At 36.6% G+C, this 19,461-nt stretch overlaps 1 protein-coding gene and 1 pseudogene across 1 annotated transcript; one reads left to right on the plus strand and one right to left on the minus strand.

Annotated features, from left to right (window-relative positions):
- The first annotated feature begins 7,462 nt into the window (after positions 1-7,462).
- On the plus strand, positions 7,463-8,974 carry LOC147286903 (uncharacterized). The gene is made up of 3 exons (XM_086240850.1): positions 7,463-7,704; positions 7,788-8,202; positions 8,285-8,974. The coding sequence occupies exons 1-3, from the start codon at positions 7,478-7,480 to the stop codon at positions 8,972-8,974; spliced, it is 1,332 nt and encodes a 443-aa protein (XP_086096976.1). The 5' UTR covers positions 7,463-7,477.
- An 8,581-nt stretch (positions 8,975-17,555) lies between these two features.
- On the minus strand, positions 17,556-19,158 carry LOC147286904 (shikimate O-hydroxycinnamoyltransferase-like; annotated as a pseudogene).
- Positions 19,159-19,461: the final 303 nt, after the last annotated feature.

A 19,461-nucleotide genomic window follows, 5' to 3' on the forward strand; every position in this document is an offset into this window, starting at 1 on the left:
TACGTTGTGAGTTGTAACATACTAACATCCAATAACGATATTACTAGAAGAGAAATAATGATAGTGTCTAATATATCAGTATCTAATTAAAACTGACAAAAGCAGTGAATACATATTTGGTTTGGTAAGAACACTTGCTATATATTTTTTTGGGTCGAACACTTTTAATAGTTATTCTCTCTTCTAACTTGTCGGTTGAACAGAATTGGGCGGTGGATCCTTTAAGAATTTGCTTGGGGAGTGCTGGCAACCGCAGTGGTTTGTCTGGGTTTTGTGAGTGTAGTTGATGCTCTTCCTTCGTGTCTTTCCCATGGGGCCTTCTTTTGGGTCCCTTTTGTTGTAAACAAAATATTTTAACTAAAAAAATGAAAGGTAATTAGACATAAATTCAAGGTTTTTTTTTTTTTTGAACTCCATTTTTAAAAATCTACTCTTCATCCAGCCCACCCACTATTGTGAACTACAACTACTGTAGTGGTCCCTTTTTTAAAAAGCCTGGTGCTACAATAATGGTGTTACTGTAGCACAATACAATATAATTTTTTTTAAATGTCATTTTTCCCCTTTTTCAATTTTTTTTTTCTTTATTTCAGTGCCAATTGATACACAAATTAAAAAAAAAAAATCATAATTTAGATATTTTTCATTCCATAAACATGTTAAATAATAATTAACATAAAACACAAAAAATCAAGATGAGGCATTCATAATCTTTTGCGTTTTAATAATAAATATAATTGTTATTATCGAATAGTAACAATCACCTATTCCTATTGTCCGACAGTAATAATTAACAAGAAATAAATTCATATTTCAGCAAATCATAATTTAGGTATTTTTATTGAACAATACTTGGGTCACCCCTTGGGGGTACCTCAAGGTCACCCCACCCTCCCAAATTCTAATTTTGGCAATGTCGGCGCATAATCGGAACCGTTCACTTTTTAGATAACATATTAAAGATTATCTCTGCAAAAAATCAAATCAATTGAAAATCGTTTGATTATATAACTGTTGTTAATTAAATAAAAAAAATAGATGGTTTTCAATTAAAGAGTGATTTTTTTATCAAATCGTTGATTTTTTTTATTTAATTGACAACAATTATATAATCAAACGATTTCCGATTGATTTGATTTTTTGCAGAAATGATATTTAATATGTTATCTAAAAAGTGAACGATTCCGATTATGCGCCGACATTGCCGAAATCAGAATTTGAGGGGTGGAGTGACCTTGAGGTAGGGGTCGGCAATGGGCCGGGCTCGGGCTTGAATGATAGAAGCCCAATAGGGCTTTCGGGCCGGGCCGGGCCGGGCTAGGCCCAAATAGGCCCAAAGCCTGTTTAGACACATATATATGTTAAAAAAAAATATAGGATTTTGGCTATGTTGTGATTTGAACATGAGACCTCACATAACAAACTTCAACTCTCAACCAACTGAGCTGACCAGTTTATTTGTTAAGTTTGTGAATCATAACATATTTAATAGCTTTTTCGTTTGTTTACTTCAATAAATTATTAATATGCTTATTAAGTTATTCTATAATACTATTATGTTAGTAATAGTATAATACCATAAATAATAAACTTTTAAAATTATATAAAACATTACAACTATAATAAAACATAAATGTACATATGTTTTATTATATATTTTATTACATATTTTTATAAACAAACGATGCAATTGTGTTGTCAACGATCCGAACCGTTCAAATTTTAGTTCCTCACTCAAAGATAATTCGTGCAAAAAATTAGCTTAATCGGAGATGTAAAAGTGACATAATGGTGGTCGAATTAATGAACGATCGTGGTTTTTCTAATGATGATCGAATGGGTAGATGAATGTCGATTTAGCCAATTTTTTGTACGGATGATCTTTGACTATGAACATAGAAAATGAACGGGTCAAATTGTTGAAATCACGTTGTGGTCTTCATAATTATGGAAACAACAAGGTTTCAACGGGAAAGTTATTAGAATTATACTCTTCAAGTGTATTTATATGTAGAAGTTCACATATCGATCGTGTTTTCAACGATCCGAATCGTTCAAGTTTTAGTTCCCCACTCAAAGAGAATTCTTGCAAAAAATTAGCTTAATCGAAGATGTAAAAGTGACATAACGGTGGTCGAATTAATAAACGATTGTGGTTTTTCTAATGATAATCGAATAGGTAGATGAATTCCGATATAGCCAATTTTTTGTAAGGATGATCTTTGACTATTAACATAAAAAATGAACGGCTAAGATTGTTAAAATCACGTTGTGGTCTTCACAATTATGGAAACGACAATGTTTCAACCGGAAAGTTATTAGAATTATATTCTTCAACTCTTCAAGTGTATTTATATGTAGAAGCTCACATCTCGATCGTGTTTCCAAGTTTTCAATGATCCGAACCGTTCATTTTTTAGTTTTTCACTCAAAGATCATCCCTGCAAAAAATTAGTTCAATTGGAAATGTAGAAATTAGATAATGGTGGTCCAACTTATGAACGATCGTGATTTTTCTAATGATAATCGAATGGGTAGATGAGTTCTGATTTTGCTGATTTTTTGTAAGGATGATCTTTGACTATGAATATAGAAAATGAACGGCTCAGATTGTTGAAATCACGTTGTGGTCTTCACAATTATGAAAACAATAAGGTTTCAACGAGAAAGTTATTAGAATTATACTCTTCAACTCTTCAAGTGTATTTATATGTAAAAGTGACGTAACGATGGTCGAATTAATGAATGATCATGGTTTTTTTAATGATAATCGAATGGGTAAATGAATTCTGATTTGGCCGATTTTTTGTAAGGATAATCTTTGACTATCAACATATAAAATGAACAGTTCAAATTATTAAATTAATGAACAATCATGGTTTAATAACTTTAATTATAGTTGTATTATAAAAGTTGTATATATACATATACATTTATGTTTTATTATAGTTGTAAATTTGTAATGTTGTATATAATTTTCAAAGTTTATTATTTATGGTATTACATAGTATAGTTTACAATTTACACTATTACTATTTACTAATATTATAGAATTATATAATAACTTAATAAGCATATTAATAATTTATTAGAGTAAACAAACGAAAAACCTATTAAATATGTTATGATTCACAAATTAGACAAATAAACTAGTCAGCTCAGTTGGTTAAGAGTTGAAATTTGTTCTATGAGGTCTCAAGTTCAATTCATAACATAGCCAAAATCCTATATTTTTTTTTTATTGAAGATATTAAACGGGCTTTGGGCTTCGGGCCGGGCTTTGGGCGGGCCTAAGCGGGCCGGGCTTTGGGCGGGCCGTGGGCTTCAAGGGGATGGCCCAAGCCCAACCCAAGAAATTTTCGGGCCGGGCCGGGCCGGCCCAAATGTCGGGCCAAATCGGGCTTCGGGCCCAATGGGCCGGGCGGGCTTCGGGTGGGCTTCGGGCCTTGGGCTATTTGGTGAGCCCTACCTTGAGGTACCCCCAAGAGGTGACCCAAGTATTGTTCATTTTTATTTTATTGACCAATTAATCTTTGTAGGTAAATGATTTTCTATTTACCTAATTTTTTACAAAAATGATTCTTTAATAGAGACTTAAAGAACAAACTGTTTGAATCGTTGAAATCCTATATGGAGTGAACCTCATTAAAAATTTGTGTCAAAAATAGAATATCACGGATCTTTCTCCTTTATAAAATATTAATATACGAAACTAATACAGATCAGTCCAATGAAAAACAATGAGATTATCTTCAAGTTTATATATGCCATTGCCATTCAGTTCCAATAGTCACTACTACAAAAAGGTGTATTCTTGGCGGACAATGCTGGCGGATTAGAGGTGTCCGCCACAAATGCTTAAGCATTCCTGGCGGACGATATTATCCGCCAGGATTAATCAATTCTGGCGGTTTATTCCGCCAGTATTGATCAATACTGGCGGACCAATCCGCCAGAAGCTAGTCAAAAAAAATACTCCCGCGCCTCACTCATTCCTGGCGGATTGGACCGCCAGGATTGATTAATCTTGGCGGTCTAAACCGCCAGGAATGAGTGAGGCGCGGGATTATTTTTTTTGACTTGCTCCTGGCGGATTGGTCCGCCAGGATTGATTAATCCTGGCGGTCCAAACCGCCAAGATTGAGTGCTTAACCTAATCCCTCTTTCTTCTTCTCTTTTCTTTTCTCTTCTTCCTCGCGCCGCATCTTCCTCCTCTTCTTCTCTTTCCCTTCTCTTCTTCCTAGCTCGCGCCGATTCCTTCGTCTCCTCCATCTCCTCCATCTTTCTTCTTCCTTCATCTGCCACCACCGCGCTCAGCTGCAGCTCCACGTCCACGCTCCCCGCCAAGCTCCGGTAATCTCTCTCTCTCTCTTTCTCTCTTATTTCTGATTTTATTTTCAGATTTTGTTAATTAAGTTTGTTTTTTATTTTGTTTTATAATTTGTTAGGTTTATCCAAATCTTCTCAAATTTCTTGTCTCAGAGGCCAAGATCCACTTCATTCTTGAATTGTTTGGGGGTATGCCGAATTTGATAAGTGGTGATATATGTGATTTTTTGTATATTTAATTTGATATGCCGAATTTGATAAGTGGTTATATTTAATTTAGGGTTTTGTATATCCATTTTCATTATTGTTATATATGTGATTTTTTGTGTTTTTTTTTTTGCAGGCCAGATAAGTGGTGATTTTGGTGCAGCAAGATTTAAGTGTTGATTTGGATTTTGCAACAAGGTTTTTCTATGACTAGCTTGGATGTTTTTTTTTTTATATGTTGATGTGTTGAAATATGTTAATATATGTTAGATATGTTAAAAATTATATATGCTTGATTTAATTGATATATATATGTATATGTTAGATTTGTGTTCATTTTTTGCATTGTATGTTAGTGTCAATATATTATTAGGGTAGGGAGTATAATATTAATTATTTAGCTAACATACAATTATTAGGATATTATATATAAAAAATGTTAGTATTATGTTAGTGTTCATGTATCAATGTTAAAAATAAAAATAATAGGAGAAATAAAAAAATTCAAATTTTTGGTTAAATAGATAAATAAAAATATAACATATTAGTGAACTTAATTTATTCATTTGTTCTATTTCAAATTAAAAATAAAATTGACTGAAAATTTGTAAAATTTGGGTTAATTAGATAAATAAGTATAGAACAACTTATTTGTAGATATAATTTATTTGTTACAGTTCAAATAAAAAAAAAAGGGTTAAGTAGATTAACAAACATACAACTTATTTGTGAATATTTTGTGAATTTAATTTATTTGTTTGACATATATAAATAATCATAAATTATTATTGAATATTTTTTGAATTTAATCTAATAGGTATGAATAGGTACGCCTACATGATAGGGATTGAAAGATTGTAGGCGTCAGGGTCTAGAGTTTTCATCTAAGAGGTAAAGCATGGATAGGACTTGGTTGACGATTCCGCGACAGTTAGAGGCATACGTAGATGGAATTAATTTGTTTTTGGATCAAGCAGCTGCGAATGGTGTTGGGCCAAATAAATTCAAATGTCCGTGTAAAAAATGTTGCAATAGATATATTTTTGGAAGACAAACTATTGTGGATCATCTTGTTTGGCATGATATGGATAAAGATTACAAAAAAGCTTGGTGGCGGCATCATGGGGAGCCTAATATTGGAGAGCCAAATTTAAGGGAGATAGAAGATGACGTAGGAGGAGAGATGGATGGTATGCATGATTTTCTTAATGACATATTTGTTCAACCAGTAACGGAAGAAGAGGTTGGGTTATCGACACAACCTACTATCGTGGATGGGCGTCCAGCAGAGGCCGAAAGTTTTTTCAAGTTGCTTGAAGAGGCAGATCAAGAGTTGTATCCTGGTTGTCAAGAGTTTAAGAAATTGGAGGCCGTTGTAAGATTGTACCAGATCAAGTGTTTAGGGAGTTTGCCGGACAGTTTATTCACTACATTACTAGAGTTGGTTAAAAGAATGTTGCCTGATGGAGATTGTTTGCCTGACTCGTGTTATAAGGCAAAGAAACTTATAAATGGGTTGGGTCTCACATATGAGAAGATTGATGCATGTCCCAATGATTGCATGATATATTGGAAAGACACCTCAAAATTGACTGCATGTTCGGTTTGTGGCAAATCAAGATATAAAGATAACAAAGGAGATGATACTTCTAGAAAGAAAGTCTCAGCTAAGGTTATGTGGTACTTCCCTTTAAAATCGAGATTGAAGAGGTTTTATATGTCGAAGCATATTGCTGAACATATGAGGTGGCATGCAACTGAATGTCCCAAGGATGGGTTTATGAGACATCCGTCAGATTCTCCAGCATTGAAGCATTTAGATAATTTGTACCCTGACTTTGCGTCAGAAATTCGAAATGTGCGTTTAGGGCTGGCAAGTGATGGATTCAATCCTTTTGGCCATATGAGCAATGCCCATAGCACATGGCCTGTGGTGCTTTCTGTTTACAATTTGCCTCCATGGATGTGTATGAAGCAACCAAATTTATTATTGTCCTTGTTGATTCCAGGACCGAGAAGTCCTGGAAATGACATTGATGTGTATTTGCGACCATTAATTGATGAGTTGAATGAGTTGTGGGAGGTTGGCACTACCACGTATGATGTATTTTCAAACCAAACCTTTACGATGAAGGCTGCTGTGTTATGGACCATTAGTGATTTTCCAGCTTATGGAATGTTGTCTGGATAGAGTACGAAGGGATATAAAGCATGTCCGCATTGCATGGATGATAATGTATCTGAACATTTGCCTGTGAGTCGTAAGATTTGTTATTTGGGGCATCGAAGATTTTTACCAATTGGGCATAGGTTTCGAAGGGAACAAGCAGCATTTAATGGTCATCGAGAAGATCGTCAGGCACCAAGACAGTTGAATGGGTTACAATGTCTTGAACAACTATCTAGTTTGAGGTTTACTTTTGGAAAGCATGACCAAAATGCTCCTGTTGGACAAAGAAGACGAAGGCCTTCAATTTCTAGAAGTAATAACGGTCAGTGGAGAAAGAAAAGCATATTTTTTGAACTACCCTATTGGAGGCATCTTTTGATCAGACACAATCTCGATGTCATGCATATTGAAAAGAATGTATGTGATAATGTGGTTGGAACATTGTTGGATATTGCGAAGAGGACAAAGGATGGATTGGCTGCACGTGCAGATCTTGAAGTTTTGAATATAAGACATAGTCAACACCCTCGTAGAGAAGGAGATAAAACATTTTTGCCCCCGGCAATATTCACATTGAGCAAAGAAGAAAAAACCTCATTTTGCAAAGTGTTGTCTACTATTCGGGTTCCTGATGGGTATTCAGCAAATTTGTCTCGATGTGTGAATGTGAATGAGAGGAAAATAAATGGGTTGAAAAGTCACAATTGTCATGTTCTAATGCAACAATTACTCCCGCTTGCGATACGTGGTGTGTTACCCAAATCTGTCACTATGGTTTTACTAGAGTTGAGTGCTATCTTTAGACAGTTGTGTAGCAAGAAGGAAACTGAGGCAGCATTCAATCAACTAAACTCTAGAATTGCATTGACCTTATGTCAGATGGAGAAGATTTTCCCTCCTTCATTTTTTGATGTCATGGTGCATCTCCCAATTCACTTGGCAAATGAAGCTGCTATTGCAGGACCAGTTCAATATAGATGGATGTATCCAATTGAACGGTAATGGCCATTTCCTTATGCTTAATTTGCATTAATTTTAGTTTTGATTTTTTAATATTTTTTTTTCATGTTGAATATTTAAGGTATTTGCAAACATTGAAGCGGTATGTGCGAAATAAGAGTCGTCCTGAAGGTTCTATTGCTGAAGGGTATTTGGTTGATGAGGGTTTATCTTTCTGTTCCATGTACCTTAGAGATGTTGATACTCGTCGTAATCGTAAAGGTCGAAATGCAAATGGTATTGGACGTGGAATATGTGGGGGGTTATCAATTTTTGACTCCACAGGCCAATATTTAGGTTCAGGTGAAAATGTGGAGTTTGATCTAAATGATAGGAATCGATGCCACAGATACATTCTTGATAATTGTGATGAAGTGATCCCTTTTAGAAGGCAACATGAGGACTTTTTGAGAGATAAACATCGAAGGGAAAGGTTCACTAGGCGACAAATCATGGAGATAAGCAAGAAGGAATTTCCTGAATGGTTCAAGAATCATGTAAGAATTCAATTACTAAGTTTCTGCATCATGTCGCTAATATTAGTTTTTACCTAATGTTTCTACATCATCTTTTTCACAGATTAATGCAAGGTTTTATGCTAATGATCCGTTAATATCCGACGACTTGCATTGGCTTGCTAATCCTCCTCGCACACTTGTGACGAAATACAAAAGCCATGTTATTAATGGTTTTAGATTTCGAATAAAATCGGTGGATGATAAGCATAAGAATCAAAATTGTGGTGTATTTGTACCTGCAAATATTCCGGGTGGTGTTGGGCAAGTTAATTGCTATGGTGTTGTCACAGATATGTTTCTGGTTAGATATTGTGGTCCTACCGAGGCAGAAGATATGGGTCATTGTGTGATGTTGTTTAAGTGTGATTGGGTTGATAGTGGAAGTCCTAGGGGTATGAAGACAGATCAATATGGTTTTACCTTGGTGAACTTCAATCGATTGGGATTTAGGGATGACCCTTTCATACTAGCTTCACAAGCAATGCAAGTATTTTATGTTGCAGATTTGATTGAAACAGATTGGCATGTAGTGGTCCGAACGCATCCGAGAGATTTTTTTGATGTATTAGAGGATAAAGACACAATTGATGATTATGCCATACCAAATCTGGATGATCGGGTACTTGACAATGAAGATATGCAAACAAGGGTTGGCGTGGAAGAGACACCTTTTGATGAAGCATTACCTTTGCCCACTGAATTGGTTAATTCAATTGCTGACAATGAGCTTGATGATGATATGGATGCTTAAATTATTATTATTATTTTTTTTTTTTTGGTGTTGTTTTGTAATTAAGAACTCTTATGTAATATTTTTTTATTAGTGAAATTTTTTTGTGCTGGACTAGGTCCCGTGCTTAATTTTTTTGTAATTAAGCATCAACAGCAAGTGATGATGCAGCCACAGACACACCCGCAGAGCTCGCATCCACAACAGCCTTCTAGCCAGAGTCAGCCTCCACATTCTCCCTATGGAATTTTCTCGATGCATCCTATGTACCAGATGCCATTTATGCCTCAGTCACCTTTGCAGATGCCTATGTATCGGCCAAAGGTACCTTCTCAGCCATCTCCTGGTGGGTCACATCATTCTACGGGTGTTGGATTTTCCGGATTGCTTTCCGGCAATTTAGGTGATGATGAATTTATGAGACAGTTTGGTCTACAGGGAGGATCAGGGTCACATTCAGCTTTTGGTTCGGGTTCTGCTGCTGGACTTGAGTAGATTATTTTTGTTTGCCTACTTTATCATATCTCTATTGATGAAACAATATTATTTGACATGTATTGTTAGTTGAAAGATTTTATCTTTATTAGTATATAATTATTATTTGAAATGTTTTATATTAATTAATTTATTTTATATTAATTATTTCAAATATAATTTTTTTTTTTTTTATATTCAGTAATCCTGGCGGTTGTATCCGCCAGGATATAATTTTTCTAATATATTTTATTATCAATGCCGGCGGATATATCCGCCACGACTTAATTAATGCCGGCGGATATATCCGCCACGACTTAATCAATGCCGGCGGATATATCCGCCACAACTTAATTAATCCCGGCGGATATATCCGCCACGAATTAAGTAATGCCGGCGGATATATCCGCCACGAATTAAGTAATGCCGGCGGATATATCCGCCAGGAAAAGTTGAATGCCTTGTCAGCGTTAAATGATATTCCTGGCGGATTTAGACATCTGTCCACCAGGAAAAGTGTTTTGCCTGCGGTTTTAATCCTGGCGGAAACCCTATCCGCCACTGTTATATAATCCTGGCGGATTTGGCTATTTGTCCGCCAGCAAATTGTTATTCCTGGCGATTTAGTTCCGCTAGGAATAAGTACTTTTGTAGTAGTGAGTGTGAATGAGTACCAGTGGCATCAAAATCAGCTATATTGCTGATGTAAGTATGCATGATTTAATTTGGTATTTGCTTTAAACGTGAGGTTTACTTTTTCAATTTTTATTACTCAAGTCTTTGGACTTGGGATACTCTGAGCCCTATGAGGCTATGAACCCCCTGTGGAGTGTATGGACTTTCTGTTTGAATACTGGGCTTGCAAGGCTTAAAAATATAGTTAGTTAATTCAGTTTGGTTTTGGGCCTCTAGCGGAGTGAGTCTTCCATGGGCATGCCCTAATAGAGCATCTCTCACAATGAGGTGGATCCCTCAACAGATGAGACCCTTCTCATTATGAGAGATGCTCCATTAGAGTATGCGAAGACTCAAGTCCTTTGGTGTCACACCTTACTAAAAAATTAAGCTCAAATTTCTTAATAGAACGACTTTTTGTACATATATATCACCAAGACTTTGCACCACACGCCTATACAAAGATTTAGGGCTGGGTCGGTTTGACCGAAAAACTGAGATCGTACCTAAAATTGGCCCAACTAATGCCGGAAATAACCGTACCGGAGACGAATCGAACTGAAATATCGATTTGTCAACCGAATCAGTATGTTCGACCCCGGTTTCGGTTCTCAGATTCTAGAACCGTTAGTTTACCGAACCGGATCGAGTATATATAACATTTAATTTAAATATTACATTTTTATACCCTAAAATATCTTTCTGTAATACATTTATATACATTTCTATAATTTATATAAAAAATATATAAATTTATAAACCCTAAACCCTATAATTAATAATTTATATAATACATTCTATATAAAAATTAATTAAAAATACCATAAACCCTAATAGGATAATATTATACCATATCCTAAACAATTTATATCATATAACTATAAACTAAATTCTAAACCCTATATCCTATTCATATATCCAATACCTTAAATTCTAAACCTTAAACCCTATTGTGTATTTTAAAATTTTTAAATCCTATACCTTATAAGGCTTATATCTTATACCGATATACCATATACCCCAGGACTATAATTGATAATATTTCAATAATTCATAATTAGTATATAACTAATAACTATAGTCTATAGAAATGTTAAGTATGGTATAATATGATATAGTCTATAACTAATAACTATAATCTATATAAATTTTTAGTCTATAATTAATAAGTAATAACTATAGTCTATAAAAATTTTTAGTATTGATAATAATTCAATAATTCAATAATTCATAGTTGGTATATAACTAATAACTATAGTCTGTAGAAATGTTTTATATAAATTGTAGATATGTACAGAAATGTATTATACAAATTATATAGAAAGGTATTTTAAATTTAGGGTATAGAAATGTATTATATAAATTATAAAGTATGTTTTAAAACATATGTAATATATTAAAAACTTAAAAAGTAAAAACTCCAAAACTCCAAACTCCAAACCCCAAACTATACCTACATTTTTTTTTTGAACAATATAAAATATAATGATTAAGAGGAATGATAAATATTTTTTGTATTATATACAATTAGTTTTTTTTAAAATGATAAGCCATTAAAGACTAGGGTTGTACAATTAGTTTATATATATATTATTATTTAGAGAAAAATGCACAAATGGTCCACGAACTATATCATTTTTCTCAAATTAGTCCACTAATTAATTTTTGTATCACATTGGTCCATTAATTTTATTTTGCGGTCCAACTTGGTCCATTCCGTCTATTTTGTGCCAACTTCTGTTAATTCTGGCCATGTGACTCACACGTGGGAATTTTGTGAGGATTGGTATTTAAAAAATAAATTAAAATAAAAGTGAAAAAAAAAAATTGGGATTTTTGTGAGGACAAATGCAACACCCTTCCCCCCTCCCACCCCCTTCTCCCACCTTCAACACGCCGGCATCCCTTCTCATCATCGGCAACCCTTCTCCCTCTATTTCTCTCACTTCATATCGATTCTCTCTTTGCCTTTCTTTCCCTTTCTTTCTCACTGCCTCTCCTCCCTCCCTCTTTCTTTCTCCGGTTCTTCACAATCAAACCCACCAACCCATTCGAATTTGCAGGTGGGGAAGTCGGTGGCGACTTGAGTGGGCGAAGTCAGCTGCAGTAGGTGGGGGAAAAAGAGGAAGAAGATAGTAGCAATTGGGGTGGGCAAAGTCGTCGGCGACTAGAGTGGACGAAGTTGGCGGCGACTGGGGTGGGGGAAATGGAGGGAGGAAGGAGATGGTGGCGGTGGTTTGGAAGAAGGAGATGGGATTTTGGGAATGTAGCCGGCGACTGAAGGTGGGGGAAGTCGGTGGCTGGGAAAGTTGTCGGAGGTCACCCCTTAGTGGTTTGGGTTGGGGTGGGGGAAAGGAAGGAAGGAGATGGTGGTGGTGGTTTGCTGGGGTGGGGGTGCACGGGTGAAGGAGGAAAGGGAAGAAGGAGATGGTTTTTTTGGTTTTTAAATTTAATTATTGGGTTTTTATTTTAATTTTTTTGTTCTAATATTTTTTAAAATTTGAAATATAATTAAAAATTTATTGAATATGAAAAGACAATTTTGTCCTTCATTTTAACAGAATTGACAGAATAGACCAAGTAAGTAAATGTCAAAAAGAAAATGCCCCAACTTGGTACAAAAAAAAAAAACCGTGGACCAATTTGAAAAAAATGTGAGAGTAAGTGGACCAATGGTGCATTTAACTCTATTATTTATTAGTTAGAACTTAAAAGTTAAAATTAAAACAACCAAACCCTAAAACATATACAATACAAAGCTTAAAAGTTAAAAGTTTAACTTAAAACAACCGAATTCACTAAAACACAAACTCAGCCGCCTCTCTCTATCTCTCTTACTCATTCTCTCTCTTTCTCTCTGTGATCACTCTCTCTTCTCCCACTTTGCGATCACTCCCTCTTTTTCCTCTCTGCGATCACAAACTCTTACTCAGCCACCTCTCTCTATCTCTCTCATTCATTCTCTCTCTTTCACTCTCTTCTCCCTCTATGTGATCACTCTCTCTCATCCCTCTTTGTGATCGCTCTCTCTCCTCTCCCTCTCTACGATCTCTCACTCCTCTCCCTCTCTCTATGTACCTTTTTCGGTGGTTGTCGCCGCTCGCCTGTGTTGCATCTCCCTCACCGTCGTCGGTCAGGGCCCAGTCCGAACTGTGCTGACCGAGTATTCTTATTCGACCGAGTGCCGATTTACCGACATACTGGTATCGGACTCAGTAACCAAAAGGTGCAACTGGAGGGATCCGGTTAGTACACCGATTTGAGATTCCCGGTTCGATAACCGTACCAAACCCACCCCTACAAAGATTAGGTAGGCCAAACAGACATCGTCAGTTGCACTTAAATACCACTCATAAATTTTTTTTTACCAACAACCACTCATACTTTACAAACGGTTCTAATGTAGACAGGTTAGCACCTACAAAACATTCCGTTAAAATTTATTTTAAGTCTAAGGATATTTTTCGTAAATTCATATATAAGACAGTTAAAATTAAAATTATTTCACAATAACTATTTTCATACAAATATTTTTTTATAAACTAAATAATTTAAAAATAAAAATCAAGAATGAAAAGTGAAACCCCACCTTCACAGCCACAACCACAGATGGCACCACTGGCGTCCATTCTCCACCGGTGGCCCATCTTCTCCCTCCTTCCTCTCTTTCTCTCTCTACAACTCACGCTCTCTTCTTCCCTCCCACTCTCTTCCCCTCTCTCTCTTCATTTTAATTGTGGTGCTGGATTCATTGAAGAAATCCAGAAATGTTCCTGGACATCACCTTCATACCCTTCGCCAAATTAGCCCCAGATTGGATCGGAGCTAGAGAAGCATGATGAGCCTATTCGTCCAGATTGAACCTCGTCGTCCTCAGAGGCCCACTCGATTTTGGCGGGGCCGCTACTAGATTGAGAGATCAAGAAAAAGAGAGGAGAGGGGAAGAGAGAAAATGGAAAGAATAGGGAGAGAGAGAGAGAGAGAGAGAGAGAGAGAGAGAGAGATGAGGGGTTGCCGGTGGTTCGACCGACTGCGGAGTTGGTGGCTGGAAGGGAGGAAAGGGTGGTGAGGTGCGTGAGGATGAATTTGCGTTTGTTTGTTTGTTTTTTTTTTTATAATTATTTTATGTTGCATTTGGTATTATTTTTTAGTTTTATTATTATTCATTAAAAAAATTAAATGTACATGAGTGGGAATTAGGTGGGGATTTGGTTGATCAATTTTTTTTTCTAATTTTTTAGTTTTATTTTTTATCTGACTTTAGTGTAAATATGTATTTTTATTACCAAAACTATTTAGAAATATTTTCTTTATTTTCTAAAAGATTTGGTTTTAAAATTATATCCAAGAACAAAATGAGAAATTTAGGTAAAAAATTTAATGATTTAACAGAAAAATTGATACAGGTGCCACATTAGCTTCATTTGAAAAGTATAGGTGGTTACTAGCCAAAACTTTTTTGAAATAATTACTCATAACTACATATTTGCTATGGTTTTTAACTTGTAATACCACTATTATTAATATATAATAATTAGGTTAGTTTTATTAACAATTAGGTTAGTTTGACTGCATGTGCTTTAGTTGACTGCAGCTGAGTGGGCTGCTTACCAGCTGGCGTGTGTTAAGTGATGCAGTTTTACAATTTTACCCTTATGACAGTTTTTAGTTATTTTTAACTTATCTGTGCTTCGACAATTTTACCCTTCGAGAGCTCAGACTTACCGATCTGCACGAGCCCTTTCCCCGATTATGTTTAGGTTCTTGATTTTTTTTGTTTAGTTCAGTTTCTGAAACTGCAGTTATCTGCAGTTTTTTGCATTTTTCTGCAGTTTCTAGAACTGCAGTTTTTTGCAGTTTCTGAAACTGCAAGTGAACTGAAACTGCATAAAAAACTGTAGTTTATGCAGTTTACAGTGAACTGAAATTGCAGTTTCTGGAATTACAAGTGAATTTTCTGCAGTTTCTGAAACTGCAAGTGAACTGAAACTGCAGTTTCTGGAATTACAAGTGAACTTTCTGCAGTTTCTGAAACTGCAGAAATTGCAATTTATTAAAGTTGAAACTGCAGTTTATTGGAGTTGCTGACTTGCAGTTTCAGTTTATTGGTGTTTTGGCATGTTGCAGCTGGTGAGGACACGGCAAGTATTTTTAATTTTTGTTATCCCTATTTTTGTCAAAACAATGCGCTGGCAGATGAGCTTTACTGTAGCGCGGGGATCCAGTGGATGTGGTGTCCGCAAAAGAATAATAGAATTGTGGTAGTTGGCCCGCAAAGAAAGAAAGAGGCTTTGGGTGGTTTTGGTTAATAAATTTAGGTGCTAATACCTATATGTTAACGGACCCAACTTTTTTTATGGGTGATATTTGATCTACTACATAGTGCAAAGTTTGTGTGGTATACGCGCGAAAAAGCCTAATAGAATCTAGAACTACTCAAACTAAAATGCAAAACTACCAAAAGTAGCGTCCAATTAATTATGAGCCATTTGCATATATAATTCATTTCGAGAACTCTTACACAAAATGACATTTTTGGGCTGTAAAAGTACCTAATTGTTTAAATTTTTAAATGTCTTCACTTGGAATTTAGGCTCGTCTTTACTTTACCACTTAAATTAAAAATTGAGTCAATTTGCTACCTTAATATATAATTTTTTTCAACTTTGCATTGTCAGACCTAGCTCGAGAACTTTTTGTCGTACTTTTCGTTAAATTGAACACAGTCTATTAATTTGTTTCAATTTCTCTCTGGCCACGTGTTCGTTAGGCTGTAGGCCAAGGAAACAACATCCTTCTAATTTGCGTTCGGGCGTGTCAGTACACGGCCGAGAGGCCAAGTGTACAATTGGTGATGTTGTGCGAATCTGACTTCCGGTCAAGCGACCGTGAACCGAAAAAGGAACACCCCTCGGTTGCGAAGATTCTAATGCCATGGTTGCAAGGACTTAGAATAGATGGGCCGTATTAGATATGATGGTGATGCGATGTGAAAACGTGTATGTGCGAGTGATGAGTGTGAAATCAAGATCAAGCATATAACAGTTAACAGTAAAGATGAAATAAAAACTTAAACAATCTTCGGTATTACTAATAATAATGCGAGTATGAATGGTAAAATGCATAATCTAAACTATTTTAATCTAGGAAAACAATAAGAGCGCAATAAATCTATTTATGCAAGGAAATAAAAGCAAGAATATTGAATCTAAGTTAACAATATGCGGATTAAACTACCATACTTGCATTAATTTTAATAAAAACTGAGGTACATAAAGAATTTGATCATAAGTTTTTGAGAAAAACCATAAGATTTTCCCAGGGACTTTACCTAAAAACTAAAAATTTAAATGAACATAATAACAACCTATGAAGATTTGGAGACCTGATGCTTTCAAATTTCTGGGATTTCTCTGGGGATGTTTCGTGTCCTTTGTGGTGATACAAGACCTCTATTTATAGTGGTAAAATCCTAATAGGTGCCTTGAATGCCAAGATTCCTGATCTTTTGAGAAGTCGCAATGGGAAAAGATTTTGGAGAATTATGACTCTTCGCCTTCTGGACCCTTCGATTGCTTGTCCTAATGAGACTCGTTTCTTTGATCTGATCCACACGCTAGGCTTGGCCTGCTTGTCTTTTTCGGCTCCTACTCTGCTTTTCGGCCCATTCTCTTTACCGGCTTGTTCTGTTTTGACGATTTCTTTCTTTTATTGGCCCACTGCAAGGATTGGCCCAATAAACTTTCCACTCCCGGCACGATCACTATTAATCACTATAGTATGGAGTGAAATGCTGACATTAATTAGACTAAAAATTGACTTCTTTGTTGAGCAAAATACTTACACACAGCTCTGCTCTGTCCACCCACTGCTTTGTTGTGTTGCTGGGTCACTCCCAGACGCACATGGCACATAATTTTATCATTGTTTATGCAACCTTGTGATTTAACAATATTAAACTTTTTGTAAAGCAACTCCTCTTTCTCTCTCTCTGTTTTGTTTCTTAACGAGAAACGAAATTTTATTAAAAATCACAATGGAATACAGACACTGTGGGCACTCTCTCTCTCTCTCTCTCTCTCTCTCTCTCTCTCTCTCTCTCTCTCTCTCTCTCTCTTTCTTTTGTTTCTTAACGAGAAACGAAATTTTATTAAAAATCACAATAGAATACAGACATTGTGGGCAAGGAGTCCACTAGACCAATGCAATAATGAGGTCAACACAACAAAGCTAATAATACTCGATTAGGCAACAAAAAGAAGCCAATACACAGATCAAACATTCACAGCTGCTTTCCAATCGTCTAGAATACATAAGCCCAAAGTGAACATGAACAACCTTAAATCTGTAAATTAATCATCAGTCCCATGAACAAACCATGTACGAGAGAAGAAACACGACCATGCAATTCAGTGATTTGAACTGAACTAAATTTCTCTGGCACCTTCTTTCCTTATATGTCATAAAACAACTTGGAAAATGATTTCATATGTTGAGATTGCAGAGAAATGGCATGGCCACCGATAAACACCCATCATTGGTTGCACTTGGTGTAATGTAAGCCTTCCCTTCATATAGAATTCCAGCAGGTCCCATGAAAATGGGTCGACCCCACCCAAAATCAGCATCATGGATAGGCAGTCCAACCCAACTGGTTATCCCAAGATTAGGGCACCTATAAGTTTGAGCCCCGCGACCAAGGGCTAACAGATGAGGCTGAAGCTCAAGATAGTCAAGAGCTGATCTAAGATAATCATTGTCCATACGCACCAAAACATTGTGAATACAGTTTGCAGCATACCATGCTGGTTTTGATTGGAGATCTCCTGCTTCAGCAATCGGTGTGGCAGTGAAAATCACATTGCCAAAGTAACCAGGTGGGAGTGGGGGTTGCAATCTGGACCTTCCATTAGTGACAATATATAGTTTGGTCTCTTGATCATCCGAAAGTTCACGTGCCTTGCATGCACATCTCCAAATATGACCTGCCAATACCTCATACGAGCTATAGTTGATTGTGTTCCCATCTTCCTTAGACTTGGCTTTCAAGATGTTGAACTGCTCCCCAGTCAATCTGAAAATGGAGAATGCTATGCTCTCATCCGCACCACCAGCTTTTATGCTTTGCAGAAGCGTTTTCATGGGTGAAGGAGGTTGGTATTCAATGTGGTGGAATGCAGGCTGAGGTGGGTCTCGGGCACGAAGTAATGTCCTGTCGAGGAATGGTGGAATTGTTAGGCCAAGACCACGAGCCGTATTAGACCATGTATTTACAAAGTGGAGAGCAGAAAATCCATCTGCTACGCGATGTGCTACGCCAATACCAAGTGCCACTCCACCACATTCGAAGTATGTAACCTGCGTAGAGTAAAACCCAGAACCCTTCTCTGTAAGCTTAACCTTAAAAAGTAATTTAATAAACAAGTGGATTTAGTGACCATAATGAATTCTAAGTTCTAATTAAGATGGAAATCTAAACCATCCAAGTGACCCTAATAAGTTCTAAATACCCTCCAAAAATGGTAAACACCTAATTTAAACTTGTCTCCCCATGCATCTCCTATCCCCACTTTCTATCAGATATCTGTAAATAATAGAAACGTGAAAACCATATAGATACCTGTACCACGAAGAGGAAAAAGGAGGATATCCCAGCAGAATAATCAACGGTGGGGATGAGCTTCTGGAGCTGGGGAGTGGGGGCAAAATCGCCAAAATCATCGACAACGGAGCTGCTCTCCGCCACAACAAAGAGCACGCCCTCCCCATTGCACTCGATTTCGATACGACCGCCGTCGCCGTCATTGCACTTGAGGTGGCCAGCCAAGGGATAGAAGGGCATAAGGGTCTTGCTGAGCGCGTGCTTGAGCGTGTGCGGTTCAAAGAAATTGTGTGCGTGAGCACCGTTGGGCCTCCTGTAGAAGTAGACACTGGGCGTGTGAGTGCTCAGAGTCACCACTCACCACATCCAAGTTTGAGATCCACAGCACCCGCCGAGGCGTCTCCTCCGCCGGCTTCACCACCGTTGACTCCTTCACCCTCACGTTGACCGCCATCTTCCCTGGGCGTATTTTTCAACCTCGCTAATGCACGCTAGCTACTTAGTAGAAACAAAAGGCGAAGATGATAGAATTACCTGAGTATAGCTATGGGGTTTTGGGCCTTTTGGTGTACTTAAGCTGCTCCAATGAACTTAAAAACAACTTGTTAATGTCACAAAATGGTATGTGCAATGTGTAGTTTGCTCCAATATTGCACCGGCCGGAATGATCTTCTTATGCTAAGATCTGGCAATGATATATATTTGAGCTAATTAGAGATGCACTCTGAGGCCTAATTTGATATTATCTTATCCTTTT

Source organism: Dryas octopetala, chromosome 4 (genome assembly GCF_963921425.1).
Source record: "Dryas octopetala chromosome 4, drDryOcto1.1, whole genome shotgun sequence".
NCBI classification, from domain to species: domain Eukaryota; kingdom Viridiplantae; phylum Streptophyta; class Magnoliopsida; order Rosales; family Rosaceae; genus Dryas; species Dryas octopetala.

Coding starts and splice junctions, on each gene's coding strand:
- LOC147286903 (XM_086240850.1), top strand. CDS start 7,478: ATGGTTTTACTAGAGTTGAGTGCTATCTTTAGACAGTTGTGTAGCAAG. Junction 7,705..7,787: donor TGGATGTATCCAATTGAACG/GTAATGGCCATT, acceptor TGAATATTTAAG/GTATTTGCAAACATTGAAGC. Junction 8,203..8,284: donor CTGAATGGTTCAAGAATCAT/GTAAGAATTCAA, acceptor TCTTTTTCACAG/ATTAATGCAAGGTTTTATGC.